The following is a 14,824-nucleotide window of genomic DNA, read 5'->3' as shown; positions in this document are numbered from 1 at the left end:
ATTTAATCCACAAATCATCATGCTTTGGAGAAGATACAAACACATTGTTATATCTAAATAGAAATAAATGCAATACATGTAGTGACTCTCGAGAAGCAGTTTGTGTGTCTTGATACCACTCCAGGGGAAGCCGAAGGACAGCGTCCGTCTCACATGCTCTCAACCCCTCCCTAAGCAGGCTTGTGTGATGAAGCTTACGCTAGTCGTATATGTGAGAAGGCGCAGGGCCTTTGGGTACCTTTTCATTTGGACCTGGTGCCAGGGGAATGAACTGATGAGCACAAAAGGGGCCAGTACCATTCAAAGCCTGGCCTTTGACTGGTTAAAATACAATGTTTTAATTCTTATTTTACCCCCTAAACCAGGCAGTTCTTAGACAATCAAAATGCATTGTACCAATCTCAAGTATCGGGGCTTCCAGTTTTGTAGAAATACATTGTATGCATTTCTTTTTCGAATATGTGCAGTCACCTCAATTAGCATGCATGCATATGTTAGGTTGCACGTAAAGATATATGAACAATAATAATTGCATCCTGTTTTCTACATCTCATATAAATCATTTTAATATTAATGCATTCTTTGCTTTCTATTTCTGTGTGTTTCTTTCCTGGAATGCTCTTGCCTAAAATAAGCAGAAAGAAATGAGTTTGCAAAATGACTTCTGAAAAGGCACTTGCCATTTTTCCTCTAAATTTTTCACCAAAGGAAAAGTTCCTGTGGGCAGAACATGCGTTAACCTAAAAGACAAAAATCCAAAACCTAAAGACTTCTCACCATAACTGAGAAATCCCAAGCTAGTTACAGACACCGGGTTTACCAAGAGTTGGAATTCTTCACAATTATGCTGTTTTATGGTTTCTCTGCAATGCACTGCAATGTTTCTCTGATTCAAATTGCTGGGTACTTTCCAACTGTCAGTTTGACATGGACATATTTGTGTAGCAAAAGTTAGTGGCTTTAGGTGATTCCTACAGCATACAAATAATTTAGGGTTCCTGAAAGAAGTCAGGAGAGAAGATGCTTAACTATGTCCTGAACAACTGGTCTACAGAAATGTTGTAATTAGTGTGAAAAGTGGGGCAGACAAAAGTATATTGGCTAAAGCAAAAATACTTCCATATCAAAAAAGCTTGAATTTGATAGTAGAAATGACCTCAGAGAAAATTCAGATAAGATCGCAAGATCCCTAGCCTTATAGAAGAGCTCTGACCTTGGTCTCATGATAAAGAGTGCTGAAAAGATTTGCCGGTCTCCAAATAGGCTCCATAAGTCTGATATTGTTCTGTAACAAGGAGGTGTGATGGAAACATGTTGGCTAGCTAGAAGAAGCCAGCACAAAAGATTGGAAGACATTTAACTTTGCATTTGTGCACACATCACTAATTTATCTAAATAATAATGTCCTGGTTGTCAGTCATGCTGCAAACATAAGGGATCTAGTCACAAACAGGAAAGTAGAAAGCCCATTCTGAAAAAAAAAAAAAGATATATAATTGCTTCTCAGTGGGCTTGATCCTGAGGGATGCTGAACACCTGTAATGCTCCAGTAGACTTGCAGGTATTCCTGTATTAGCTTGCGTTCTCAATGAAACATATAGTTACAACTCAAGATTAAGTCAGAATTGGAAATCAGGGTTGAAGCCAGAATCGGAGATCAGGGTTGAGATGCAGCTAGCGACCAGGCCTTTGCAGGGTTGGATGATCAAGGTTGAAAACTGGACCTGTGGGGAAAAGTAGGTTTGCTTTGCTCATGTTGGGAAAAGATGGCATGCAGCAGTTTACATCTGAACAGTAAGCTCCCGTGTTTTCTCTCCTCCCTCCTACTTTATACACACATGCACATCACGCCAGTGGCAATGGGAACTTTATACATACCTGTATTATCTATGTACACATGATGACATGTTAAATGAATGAAAATGTTTGGTTTGTTTTTCAGGAATCGGAGAAAAAGGGGCTAATTGAAAGAATCTACAGGGTTCAAGATATTATAATAGCAGTTCAAAACGTCTTAGAAGAAATAGCATCGTTTGGGGAGAGAATTAAAAAGTAAGTAAAAGGCACTAATCTCAGGAAAGTGTAAAGGGATGGGTGCCTTCCTCAAATGATGGCTCTGAGTTTTGAGGGAGGAGATTGTCCAACACTGCACCTGTTTCTTCTTTCCAAGTGGTGGTACATAAAATATTGCTCAAAACAGAGAGAAGTCAGTAATGTTGCCTGTTCCCAGTTCTCTTGCTGACATGCTTGCCCAGGCATGCTGAGCCTGTCCCCTTCGCTGGTCTACCACTCTGGCTAAGTGGAAGCCCTAGGCTGTGAATGGAAGAAATAGTGCTGATAGAAGAGGGAGGATATTTGGGGGTCAGACTCGATGATCTATTGAGGTCCCTTCTGACCCTAACATCTAACGTCTATGATACAGGGATGCCTTGGAGGGTATTTGTGCTGCTTAGCTGCTGTCTGAATCAGCTGTGGAGTGGTGCTTGGTGCTGCCTCCCCACCATCCTCCATAGCCTGCATGTAAGGGTTGCTTGCCTCCTCTGTCCCCTGAGTCTTTATGGGCTTCTCTTTTCATTGACTGAAGTTGCCTACTTCCTCCCTTGAGGTTCACTCATTTGTCATAGCATAAGGCAGAAGGCTTCCTTCTCACACAAGGAAGAAGGTGGAGATCCCTAAATAGCTTCTCTATGTGCACACATACACTCTCTTCTTTTATAATTATGCTCATATTGGAAGTGTCATTGACCATCACTTTTAGCCTTTATAACACAAAGTGACAGTGTGTGACAGAGCCACACTTGAATGAGGAGCTGGGTTAGAGCTAAAAATACTGCAAATCCATGTGTTGTGGTTCTACTCCGACCACCGCAGCTGGAGTGGAAATGGCCAAGAGATGTATTCCAGTCCATAAACAGGGTACTGTTCTGTCCAGCTGCATAGCAGGAAGACTCTCAGTGCCTTAGCACTATTAATTCTGGTATTCATTTTGGTAACAATGATGTTAAAGAACCCTTTGGGTATTGATGTTGGATGCCCTATGTAATTTCATAGGAATTCCATTGTAATTCAGCAGTAATGTATCATTAAAAAAATTGCCACTAAAGTTTTTTTTTTTTTTTTTTTTATAAGTGACAGACTGATTTGTGCCAGAGCTTCCGTCTGTCACTCTGGTTATGCAATCAAAGGGATGTTAATAGCCTAACTGTATTGAGCTATTTTGCGTCTCAGAGTTCGGTGTTGATTTTACCAATCCGCTCTGTATTTCGGAACCTTTTCTTAATTTTTAATATCTTTATTGAAACTTGCAAATTATTTCTCCTCTTGTATTAACATAATCTATCAAATAAGCATCATTTGATTTTATAGCCGGTGCTCTTATTGATGAACGTTAAAAATATCCCTCTTATTCATCTTCATCTTGACGTGTGGATGTCAGCAGGAGTACTCACCAACGTCCAGACCTGCAGATCTACCTATGAGTTAATGAATAGTCATGGTCATGGACTTGAATTATCTCAGTGTTTCATTACAATTGCAGGATGGTAGGTAGGTACAGGTGAGGGAGGTGGGGTCCAAGGCAGGACAGCTCTGGAGAGGCAACCTAGTCATTCCCTCTCTAGCTCTACCAGAAAGGGCTTGTGTTGTTAGTAACTGGGCTTTTGGGTGGTCGGAGTGAAACAGATTGTGCTTTCCAGTTTTGTTCGAAGTGGATCATTGTCCACATCACTGGAGAGACAGGGTCGTGATAAGCTGCTGCTGGAGATCCTGGCTGGTACGAAAACCTAAGTGTGTGTGTGTGACTGTTTATAATACCCCTTTATTCCTCTATGTGTGCTCCCTCCAAAATAAATCTGAGGCACATTGCTGATGTGGAAAGTTTGGAGTGCTGCTGTCATGCAGCAGTAATGGCTTGGTGAAAATTAAGACCATGCAATTAGAAAGGTGGAATCCTTTATTGCATGTTACCACGATGGAGGGCTCAGCATGCCTGGAGACTGTCTCTTTAAAAAATGTCAGCGTCCACATTTCTAGCCCCTTTTCCTACAAGCCGTTGCCATCATGCTGTTCTGTAGGTAATCCTGATGAGCGTTCAGCACTGAATGTTGATGGAGGCAGGATTCAGCGCGTACATCTGGTGAGCACGGGTAAGCTGTGCATGCAGCATATGGTACTTCAGAAGAAGAAAAATGCTCAACCTGCTACATAAGCGAGTCTTGCAGAGTATCTTCCTTGGAGGAAACACCCTTGATACAGAATAGCATAGATTCAAGAAACTACTGTCTGTCTTCCAATGGATTTGTGCTTCTTCTTACTGCTTCTTTATATTCAGTGAATATTGTAAAAGGGCTCGTTGAGTTATTAGCAGGCTCCACATTTTTGGTTGGTAACTCTGATGAAGGGTTTTTTTCTTCTTCTTATTTACAGCACGTTCAACTGGTCAGTGCCTTTCCTGTCCGTCTTGGCCTGTTTAGTACTGGCAGCAGCAACAATTATTTTGTATTTCATACCGCTGAGGTACATTGTTCTAATCTGGGGTAAGTGGTCCATACTATCTTGCTATCATGCAGAGATCCCAATATTCAGTCGTAATGGGGGATAATATAAACTGTTCACTTGCTAAGGGGAGTACTTAGCTGCGTTAGTCTGGAGTCAGGCCGAAAGCAGAGGGAAGATGCATCTTATAGACTGATCGAACCAGGGATGCATAAGTTTGCATGAGCTCAGTTCATCAAACGCTATGAAAGGACATGCACAGAGCAGGCTATCAAATAGAGCGATGGATTTGAATGTGGGGAGGAGGGAGAGGAGAAAGTGGGATCAGTGCTGAAAGAGACAAACAAGTAATAAACCCGTATGGACAAAGAAGCAAAAAGCTCATCCAGGTAATGAAATAAGGATCTGCAGTCCCCGTTTAAAACAGACTTAATGCAATCCAGTCTTTGGGTGATTTCTTGTTCCACAATTTCACATTCAAGTTGGCTTTTAACATTTCACTGAAAAAGAATGGCTGCTCTCAGGTCAGGAATGGAAAGTCCAGGAAGGTTCCCGTGTTCTGCCATAGGTTTCTGCGTGCTTTTGGACTTCGTGCCAAATTGGGATCCCTCATTCTTTCACGTGGGAATTCCTTTCTGCCCAATGTAGACCGCAGAAGGAGCACTGTAAGCAGGTGATGGCATACATTGGCATAAATGTCAGGTTGGCATTACAGATGATCCAGTGTAGTCTCAGGGAGAGCATTTTGACAATGAAGACCTCAAGAACACTCTATAAAACACTCTTCTGGGGGAAAAAAAATCCTTTCTATTGATGGACTGAGAGTTTGACAATGCTGAGTTTTTTCTTAGAATTTTTTTTTTTTACTGGTTCCAGAAATGGGAACATTTGTGTATTTAAGATACTGCCGGCATCTTCTCCATTGGGTTGTTGAAGCTTCTGTTGACTTGGCAATGATTCAAGTGTTTGTGCTAGCGTGGCTCAGACACTTGAAGGAATAGCAGAGGGCATGTCACTTAATAGAAGTGTGTGAAGGACTCAAAAATCAAGGCTCAGATCCACAAAGGTAAATCTCTTGGTGTCAAACTCTTCTTTACACCCATAACTCCAATGAGTACCCAGTGGAGTAAGGGGCATCATACCTTGTGGATCTCAGTGTAAAAGGGTATTGGGAACTCAGGGTACTCAGCAAACCACTTGACTTATTTAGCACCTTTTGGGACTGCAAAATGGAGAATGATGACAAAAATTGTTCAGGGCTAAATAAAGGTGCATGGCTGTACCGGAGGTGAAAGAGCAAATGTAAAAATTAGGCTGAAAAAATATCTGACGGTATGAGAATCTCTTGTGAAAATAGAAGATAGACCAGTTGCTGAGGATATTTTTGGTGTAGATCAGGCAAAGCACTAACCCATGTATATACTGTAGAGAAACAGGCTTGCCTGAACACAGGTTGAGCGTAGATTAAATGACCTGATAGGTTTTATTTCCTCATCTAGTTTCTAAGGATAATGTAGGGTAACTGTCTCTTTCTTCTGTAACTTGTTTGTCTCCGGCTAATTAATATAATGGAATATGCACCTGTAACCTGCATTTCAAAGGGAGATGAAGGGGGTGGGAAAAAATGTATTTCACAAGGAGGGAAGAATAAAGGTACGGAGAAACATTTGACGTGCTTCTGAACAGAGTTGTTGTTCAGTGCTATGAATACACTTTCCATAAGTAATAGATAGTGCTTTCGTTGCTGTCAAGTGTTTGTTTTAAGATAATTTCCTCTCAAAACCTGCTAAGGAACAGTATGAATAGGTGTCTTGGTAACTGGTTGCTTTGTAGGAGGTGAGAATAAGAACGTGCAAAGGTAGATTTATGTATAGGAATGAGTAAACTAGATGGAGGTTGGCTCAGCTATCTGTCCAGATTTCAAATTATTTGGGACTCGTCCCATGCAAAAGGCTTCTTACCTTTGTGTATTCCAGCTTGGCATACTATAGTTCAGGAAGTTAGAAATCGTGAGTCCCAGGGTTCAGGCAGAAGTAGAGGGCAATATATTATTCATTTTCCCTTGCCTGGGAGATGAAACACCCAAAACAGTACCTGATGGAGTTCTCATGTAAATTGTAAGCAACTACTTGTCCCTTTTCCACAGCAGACCATTTACAATGCAGAGCGGGATGATTATTGGGAAGAGAGGGTTCAATTGGCATGTCAGGGCAAGGGATGTCTGGGGTATTAAGGGAGAAAGATGTGATTGATTCAAAAGGAAGAATAGCAGACTTGAAATATTTTGTAAACTATCAAAATATTCGGGCACAAAAAGGGGTCTGAACCAGCCTTTTAGGATCTCAAATTAGGGGAAAGCAAACCAGTCACATCTTGGTATCATTTCAAGGAGGGTTGACCAAATGTAAGTCAGGGGCACTTCTGCAGGTTGCGATCCAGTATTAAAATAATTAGAGTAAGTGTCCTGGAAAATGTGATTATAGCCAACTTCAGTCTAGCAAACATGGGTGACAGTAGCAGTGAAAACATGGAGGCATTGGCTTCAACATGGGGTAGCAACTAGAGTATAAACCTTCTGGGGACACTGCTGGGTACATCCCCTGTTTTCTAACCCAGGCAGAAGGTCATGTTGCTGTGTCTTATATAGATTAGCCACATCTTCACTTTGCTGTGTATACATTACCTACACTGTGGTTCGGTTTTGCTGTACTCACTGTGTCTAAGCATTATCTGACTTTAATGGTATCATTTGAACTAACATTAAGGGGTATAATCTTAGTGATATTATTAGCAAAAATTCAGCGATACAAGGAATTTTAGGTTGCCTCTTTGCCTTGATATTTAAGGTACAGCATCCAAGCATACATCCTTTTTTTAGGGGGGGGTGGGGGTGTTGTGTATGCTTCTCAAACACTAGCACCAGCATGGGGGCAGAAGGCTTGAATGCTAACATGAAGATTTATACCTGCATTCATGTCCAGGGGCTGAAAACTAGACTCTGTGGGTCTCTAGCAAGGGAAAGATGGATGCTTCCATAGCATGCTCTTGCCTCCCATCACCAGTTTCCTCAGTTATACGCAGTCCTAAATCCAACTGCAGTGATCAAAAATAAGGGGGTAGGGGAGCTTCACTGTGCAATCCTGAATGCACGGTCTAGCTACGCCGTTGCTGTCTGCTTCTGCACAATGGTCAGCCTTGGTGAGCTGGTGTCACTCTCAACGTTAAGGGCTATGGAGGAGGAGAATGAGTGGGCAATGCCATCCAAAGTCAGAGCTGGAGGAAGAATAAAGTAAAAGTTTGAATGAAAAGAGAGAACAAAAAGAAAAGAGGGAAAATCATGGGAATGAAAAGCTCAGTAACAAAATGTTTCTGCTTCTGTGTGAGGAACATCCAGCATACACAAAAAACTATACATTCATTCAACATCATCTAGACTGACAGGGCCTTCAGATATGATACATGTTAAACAACTACCCTGTGGCAAGTCCTTAAAAGACCTTATGGTATTTTCCTGTTTTTTAAAAATCAGGTACACAGAAAACTGTGTTGGCATTTTGCTACAAGGATATGGCTTAAGAGCTGAATCTCGTATACGAAACGGGTACATTTTACAGAGAGAGAGGGAGGAGGTAGCAATTACTGGATTTGAAACGGCGTGCAGGGAAATGTCTGGGAAAAAGTTGGCCTGGAAGGTTGTTGCATTTAGTGGTTTTGCCCCCTTTTTTTTTGCTTTCAAGATCTTAATTTTTTGCGGCTAATTAGAATATATAATTTAGAGCATTCGTAATCTTTGCGTATCTAAAGTGCGTGTCATCCATCTAAAATGCTTGATTAAAGAGGAGAACAAAGAGCCCTGCAAATGTGTAGGCACATGCGGAGAAACTGGGGTAGAGAAAAACCAAGTCACAAGTCCGAGTTGGGAAGAGGATCCAGGTTCCCTAGTCCTGCACCTCATCCCCAGAGGTGGGGCCGGCTCATGGGTGTCCAGTGCCCCCTTTACTTGCACAAAGCAGAAAACGAGCCCTTACCCCCTCTGTCATGATACAAAAGCTACGTCCTTGTCTCCATTGCAGGCACCACGAGCCCCTGATGCAGAACCAGGCCCAGCTCCTCCGAGGAGCTGGGAGGGGTATTGCAGCGCTTCAAATCAAGTTATCAACCTTAGCAAGATCAAAAAATAAAATCCTAATAATAAGTTTTCACACTTTCCCACAGCATCGGAATACAATCGACGTGTCAAATCTGGCTCTGCAGTGAGAGGATAAAAAGCTGTGAAACGTGGTGGGGAAGAGATTTCCTCAGTAGCTTTCTTTTTCAAAAGAAACACAAGCGGAGGGGAGGAAAGAAAGGAGCTGTCCCCTGCCCAATTTCTGTCCCCGCTCTCCTGTATTTTCCCATCAGGCATTAGGAGATGTGCTCTGGGGGGAGCTGTACTTGGTCTGAAGCAGGTCTAGGCCCAGCTGGGATGGGATACTTGAGAGCAGCATGGGTCGTTAATCCATACATGCCTCCCCCTGCTGCAAAAAGTGAATGAATTCCACAATCTCTGGTTTTGCAACCACAGCCCCTCTGCTGGCACGGTAATGGGATTTTCACCACCAAAGTAAAGCAGGGTCTTTATGTAATAATCCCCTTTTCTTCCTCGAAGAGGCATTCGTGAATGATTCCACATGACAGCAACATGTGCACGACCTGAAGCCTAGTCATTGTTTTCACACTAATTTTTACTTGTGAATTCTCCTTTCCTCCCCCCCCCCTTTGTCTATGTAATTTAAAGGGGAAAAAATACAGAGGGGCTGCATTGTTTTTATTTTGTTTTGTTTCTAGGCATAAATAAATTTACTAAGAAGCTTAGAAATCCCTACGCCATCGACAATAATGAGTTACTAGATTTCCTCTCCAGGGTACCTTCTGATGTTCAAAAGGTAAGTAATGAATGGCCACCACCAACAGGGGCATGAAGCGGCAGTAAGAGCTGCCAGGCACTAGGCTTGGGGAATACAATGCCAAAATGCTTTGAATAACTGAGATAAGGCATCAGGAAAATCCATAAAGGGAGGGGATAACTGTGAGAAGAGAGGGGAGCCAAAACCCTTTGTCAGAAGCATAAGATGATTGTGGAAAATGTTATCCTGAAACGAGCTACTTAAAAATGATCTTGGAATCATCAACATGGTTCCCTGAACTGTGCTATTTATCACCCCTCTGCTTGGATAAAGCACGGTCTCTTTGATAGCGATAACCATCCAAAAGGGTTTTTACTGAATTCCCCTTCTTGAGATTGGTGGGGAGGGGGAATTATTTCCATGAGTTCACGCGTGCTGTGATTCGCTTTGTGGCAGCTGCCTTTCTGACTCTTCCTCCCTTCCCACCTTGAACTCCAGGCCTCTCTCTAGACAGTGCTTCACTCTTTTTTTTTATTAAAGAAATATTTGAGATCCATACGACGTAACCTGGATAAGACTGATCTTCCACTAGCATGGACTTAGATCTGTTAATCTTGTTAATCAATTATTATTATTATTATTTTTTTGTTAAAGCTCTATATTAAAGTTTGCTTGCCTAGATGGCTGCAAATTATTCAAACAGCCAGTCCTTTGAAGTGTTGAGGTCTGTTTATTTTCTCAGAGGAAGGGAAATAGTTTGATCTGATAATGAGCCATGCAAAACATAAAGAATTGCTTATTCTGGTATCATCAGCCTGAATCTCTGGTGACACCGGGCCGTGGCTCTGCAGCTCCGAATTCCCATCCGAAACGGGACCTGGCTCCTCGATGAGTGGTATTCGCAGTGTAAGGTGCTGCCCGCTACGACTAAGGGGGATGAAATCTAGCCTGTTGTGATTTCACTCTGCTGGAGATTGGAAAATAATTGCCTCCATGCAGTGTCAAGGCATCTGGTAGAAACAGGGTTGGAAAGGCTTGCGACAGCACTCATTTCAAGAGATCACCAGATTGGCTGATGGTGATGCTTATAGCTAGGGAGAAATCTCTCAGTAGATTTGCAGGGGCAGGGGGAGGGAAGCTCGGCGAAGATAATCATCGAGACGCGGCATTTAAGTGTATGTGCATCTTTGTCGTTGTTGTTGTTCTGGAGTGCACCGGATTTGCGGCAAGGCCTTGCACTTGCCCTTTTAATGTTTACATTTAAAGATAAGCTGCTTTTCCATCTATGCTGTATTTAAGATTGATACTTTACCGTTTCCCTGAATGCTTCCTGTCATATTTGGGTGCTTTTTGTTGAAGGAAAATGAAGCTATTTTGCTGTGAGGAAGTGCTGGTAAAGCATCTGATGGGATAGGCCATCCTAGGGGAGTTTTGTACAAATGCTAAAAATAGTAAGCACATGTGGCATCCAACACAAGATGCTAATTAAAGCCATTCTATGGCAGTATCAAAGCCATCTCTGTCCACTCCACTTTACATGTTGTTAAAGCACCTTTGTTTCATTGTGCTACTACTGTGAGTTATAAAATGCCCTATGTTATAGCCTGTTAAGAACACGCTATTAGCAAACATGCTGGATAAAAGACAGAGGAGGATGAAAATGAAGGCGTCCTCAGCATAAGATTCCCATGGTTTCAAAGGGGGGACACTTGTCTGTAATGCAGCAGACATTGGCCATTGGGGATTACACCACATTTGGGCTTATCCCAGATGTTTTAACCATTATATCACAAACCAAATGTCTGTGGAAGGGGGCAGGGAATCTCTGTCTAAGTTCAATTCAGGAAAATAGTTTCTGCTTTAAAATGATTGAAGAGGTCCAGACCCCAGTATCTGAGTATAGCTTACGACAACATATAGGATCCACTTACTTTATAAATCCCAATAGGAGTTTATTAAATTTATGGGTAATTACCAGGACTAAAACACACACCGTGCACGCACATGCGCACAGACAGACATGCTCCCACACAACTCAGAAACAAACTGAACATAAGGGTTGGCCCTGCATTACTGAGACCAGGTAGAGTCCCATGCATCTCATTAGAACAATCTGCTTTTAATATTTTTGTTTCAAGAAATGATGCATGACTTCTCAAATCCTTCCTGCAATTAATCCCCCATGTTCCTGTGTTTAGAAAATGATTCATTACTTTTGAACCTTCCTTAGTTTCTCTCAGTTTGTCCTTGGGGAGCCATTAACACACACTGTAGTGAGCTAGAGTTACCTAACTGCAGACGTCATGTCTATTTGTTTTTACAGGTGCAGTATGTTGGATTGAAACCATATAGCAATGCCAGTCCCTTTAGGAAGAAGCGGAGCTCTCCATAGGATGCGGACAGCTTTTGGAATGCAGCATCCATCTCCGTACACACACGCGCACACGCTTTCTTCCCCCACTCCTCCTTTTTGGTTCAAATCAACACTATAACCACCGTCGCGGACCTGCCACAGTTCGTTTGGAGATGGGCATTTCTGGTTTTTTTCACATGAACTTATCCTGCCTTGCTTTTTGGCATCAAGATCCAATTTAACATGAAGAGAGGAGACTGTATAGACTGGCTAATGCAGGAAGGAAACAAAAGTGCGACTGTGTCCATTTTTTTTTTTTACTTGGCTTACCTAGGGAGGCTCAAATGTGGCGGCACTCTCTTTGTATGTAGGAAGTGATCGTTCCTCCTAGGGTAGCAGATCAGCGAAGCCGATGCGAGGAGAGACTCTGAACTAGTTCTTAACATATCCAACAGATTAACAATATGATACTCAAGCTCTTCTTTTCTCAGTTAAATTGCTCTGCGTAGAAGGGGTTTGAGCACTGAATTAACGAGTCTTTGATACCCATCTTCTGTTCAAGCAGCGCATGTTTTAGAAAGTTGTTTTTTTAATCATAATTAGCAGAAAGAGCTGAAAGCTCCTGCGGTATCTCAAGTTTTCATCCAGTATGTCTGTGTTTGAAAAACTGTGGTTAACCCTTTGATGCTCAACTCTTCTGCCAGGAGGTCCGTTGCTGGCAACGGACACGTTGGAATCAGCTGCTGGGAAAGACCTGAGAAAATTTAGAAAACATAACTCGCTGACCTGTGTTTTCTGTCTGGCCTGGTTATAATGCCATCTCCGATTTTTCAGCATGCTGGTTCCTTTTATCCAGATCCAGAGATGTCAACACTATGGCTCTAGAAGCAAATTAAGTTAAACCCGTTAAGAAACAAGTGCTTGAGCAGGAGAGCACAGGCCCCTCCCTAGTGCTTGTAGACATGTCGCTTCAGTGCAATAGCTCTCAGACTTCAAGCTACTAACCACTGATGTCTTATGGAGTTCTTCCTGGTGCTTCACAGAGCAAAATGAGTGGTAATTTGGGAGGGGAGATGGGTCCTTGAGACAAATATAATTCTTATAATACTGTGATTCCTATATAGACAGCACTTTTTATCCGTAAACAACAATGCGTTACTAAGCTGGGCAGCCCTATTCTGTATGAGGAAATTAAGACAGAGTCATGAAGGCAGCCAGAGTCCATGACATTTCAGTGGGGTTTGTACCAAGATATCTTCTTAGGTGGTGTGAAATCCCACTAACTCAATACCATAGTGGCAGAGATGGGACTAAAATTTAGGACATGTTCCAATCAGGTCTCCCAGTCCCCAGGTTTTTTTTTCATGAAGTGGTTCACAGAGTAAAAAAAATGAGAGAACCACTGGATATCGGTTATTTTAATCTGACTGATTATTGGCCTAAAGGTAGAGCAGGAATTGCAGTGCTTCATTGTTCAGTGAAGTCATGCCCAACACCACCACCTTTCCGTGGAGCAAAGTGCATGCCTGTTGCAAAAGAAAGCTAACCAAGTAATGGATTATTCTTCCAATCCAATCATTCTCTGATAGTTTAGTTTTTAAAAGACCCTTCTTTATGCCACAATTTAAGGTGCAACAATCTTTATATACATTTTATAAAAACCTGTATTTTATCAGCATTTATGTAGATTTATATGAGAGGATGGAAAAGAGATGTAATTAATTTGTAATTAATTATCTAATTTAAAAAAGGAAAAAAAAAACCTGTGTATACATGGAAGTGTTCATATAAGACTATACATGTACAGTGCTTGTATGATATATGCATGTGGGATAGTGGGGAAATGCACACACTGAAAAATCTTCAAAGAAATTGCTTATGAAAAATGCCAAAGATTTTAAAGCTTATCGTCTTGTGTCTGTTCTTCTTCATCTTTTATCTTTCCCGGTATGTCTCTTTGGCTGAGCCAGATCTTTGCATGATTTGATTTACTTCAAGTTAATGAAGCTGGTTGGAAGAGTCTTGTAGAAATTATAAAAGCTCCAGTAAATCTCCTGCTTGTATGTACAATAGATGTCCATGGACCCTTTGTTAAACCAGTTACTCAATCTTGTGTGTAAACAATGCCTCGTTGTCTTGCTTTAAACTATCGTCTAGTGTATCCTACTGTAGCTTGTCATTTTGCAAGGACCAAGTTGGACATTTTTATGAGATGTATGAGATTTGCTCGCTCATTTGAATGAAAACATTTAGCTGCCAGAAAAATACCTTATTTATTCAGAAATCGGGACCAATACTTTAATAGTATTTTTTTTTTTTCCTATATCATTTTCCCATGTAAACTGATTTCTGTTCAGGAGACAGGGTAATATCTATTTTTTAAAATGTAGATATGTGTTTGTTTTTATGTAGAATAATTTGTATTAGATCATCATGGTGGAGACCTACCAGCCAAAAGGGTTTGGGAAAGGCCAGTACCTGTACACATTGCAGTGTGTGATTTGTTATGATAAATAATGTGTTGAAATGCAATAAAATTTTGATTTTAAACTGTAAGCAAGCACATGATACTTAAAATATACAGCATGATAAGGACACAATAAAACAGCTAAAGCAAAAGGTTGGGATTGGGAATGTATTGAAACTGGGCTTGTGCTCTTCTTGGGGGTAAGACAGGTAGTCTCCCAACTTCCATGAGAAGCTATTAGTGGCTTGGGTATTTTCTTGGTCTGCCCATATGGCCCTGTGTGACTGCTCTGCATTCATATGATTCATTTCTTTTCTCCCAGTATTGCATTTCCACTTCATACAGAGTCAAAAGCAATGGGAGATGGACGTGTGGCAGGGACGGGGTCCCTCTTAAGTGAGCACTTGGGGCCAATGACCTGGTCACCTGCTGCTTGTTACATGCCTGGGTTCACAGGGGGTAGGATACATCAGTGCATGTGTTTCAAGCTGCGTCCAAGCAAGCCACTATAGGTTTAGATACATAGTCATATGGTCGTTATATTGCTTAAGCCAGTGGTTCTCAAACTTGTTAGACTCAAGGTACCCCTTGAAAAATGCCAGCTCTTAGCTTTCACTCATTTTG

At 41.6% G+C, this 14,824-nt stretch overlaps 1 protein-coding gene across 2 annotated transcripts in view; it reads left to right on the top strand.

Annotated features, from left to right (window-relative positions):
* Positions 1-14,289, top strand: part of MCTP2 (multiple C2 and transmembrane domain containing 2) — a 179,250-nt gene extending 164,961 nt beyond the window's left edge. For both annotated transcript variants that reach the window (XM_014606094.3, XM_006268225.4), the window contains 4 exons: positions 1,943-2,052; positions 4,426-4,535; positions 9,322-9,419; positions 11,704-14,289. In XM_014606094.3, coding sequence (XP_014461580.1) covers positions 1,943-2,052; positions 4,426-4,535; positions 9,322-9,419; positions 11,704-11,772 — 387 coding nt within the window. In that variant the 3' untranslated portion in view covers positions 11,773-14,289. The remainder of the gene's footprint in view (positions 1-1,942; positions 2,053-4,425; positions 4,536-9,321; positions 9,420-11,703) is intronic.
* Positions 14,290-14,824: the final 535 nt, after the last annotated feature.

Source organism: Alligator mississippiensis, chromosome 11, assembly GCF_030867095.1.
Source record: "Alligator mississippiensis isolate rAllMis1 chromosome 11, rAllMis1, whole genome shotgun sequence".
Lineage (NCBI taxonomy): Eukaryota > Metazoa > Chordata > Crocodylia > Alligatoridae > Alligator > Alligator mississippiensis.
Note: the sequence above shows the minus strand (reverse complement) of the source record. Positions and strands in the feature narration are given on the sequence as shown.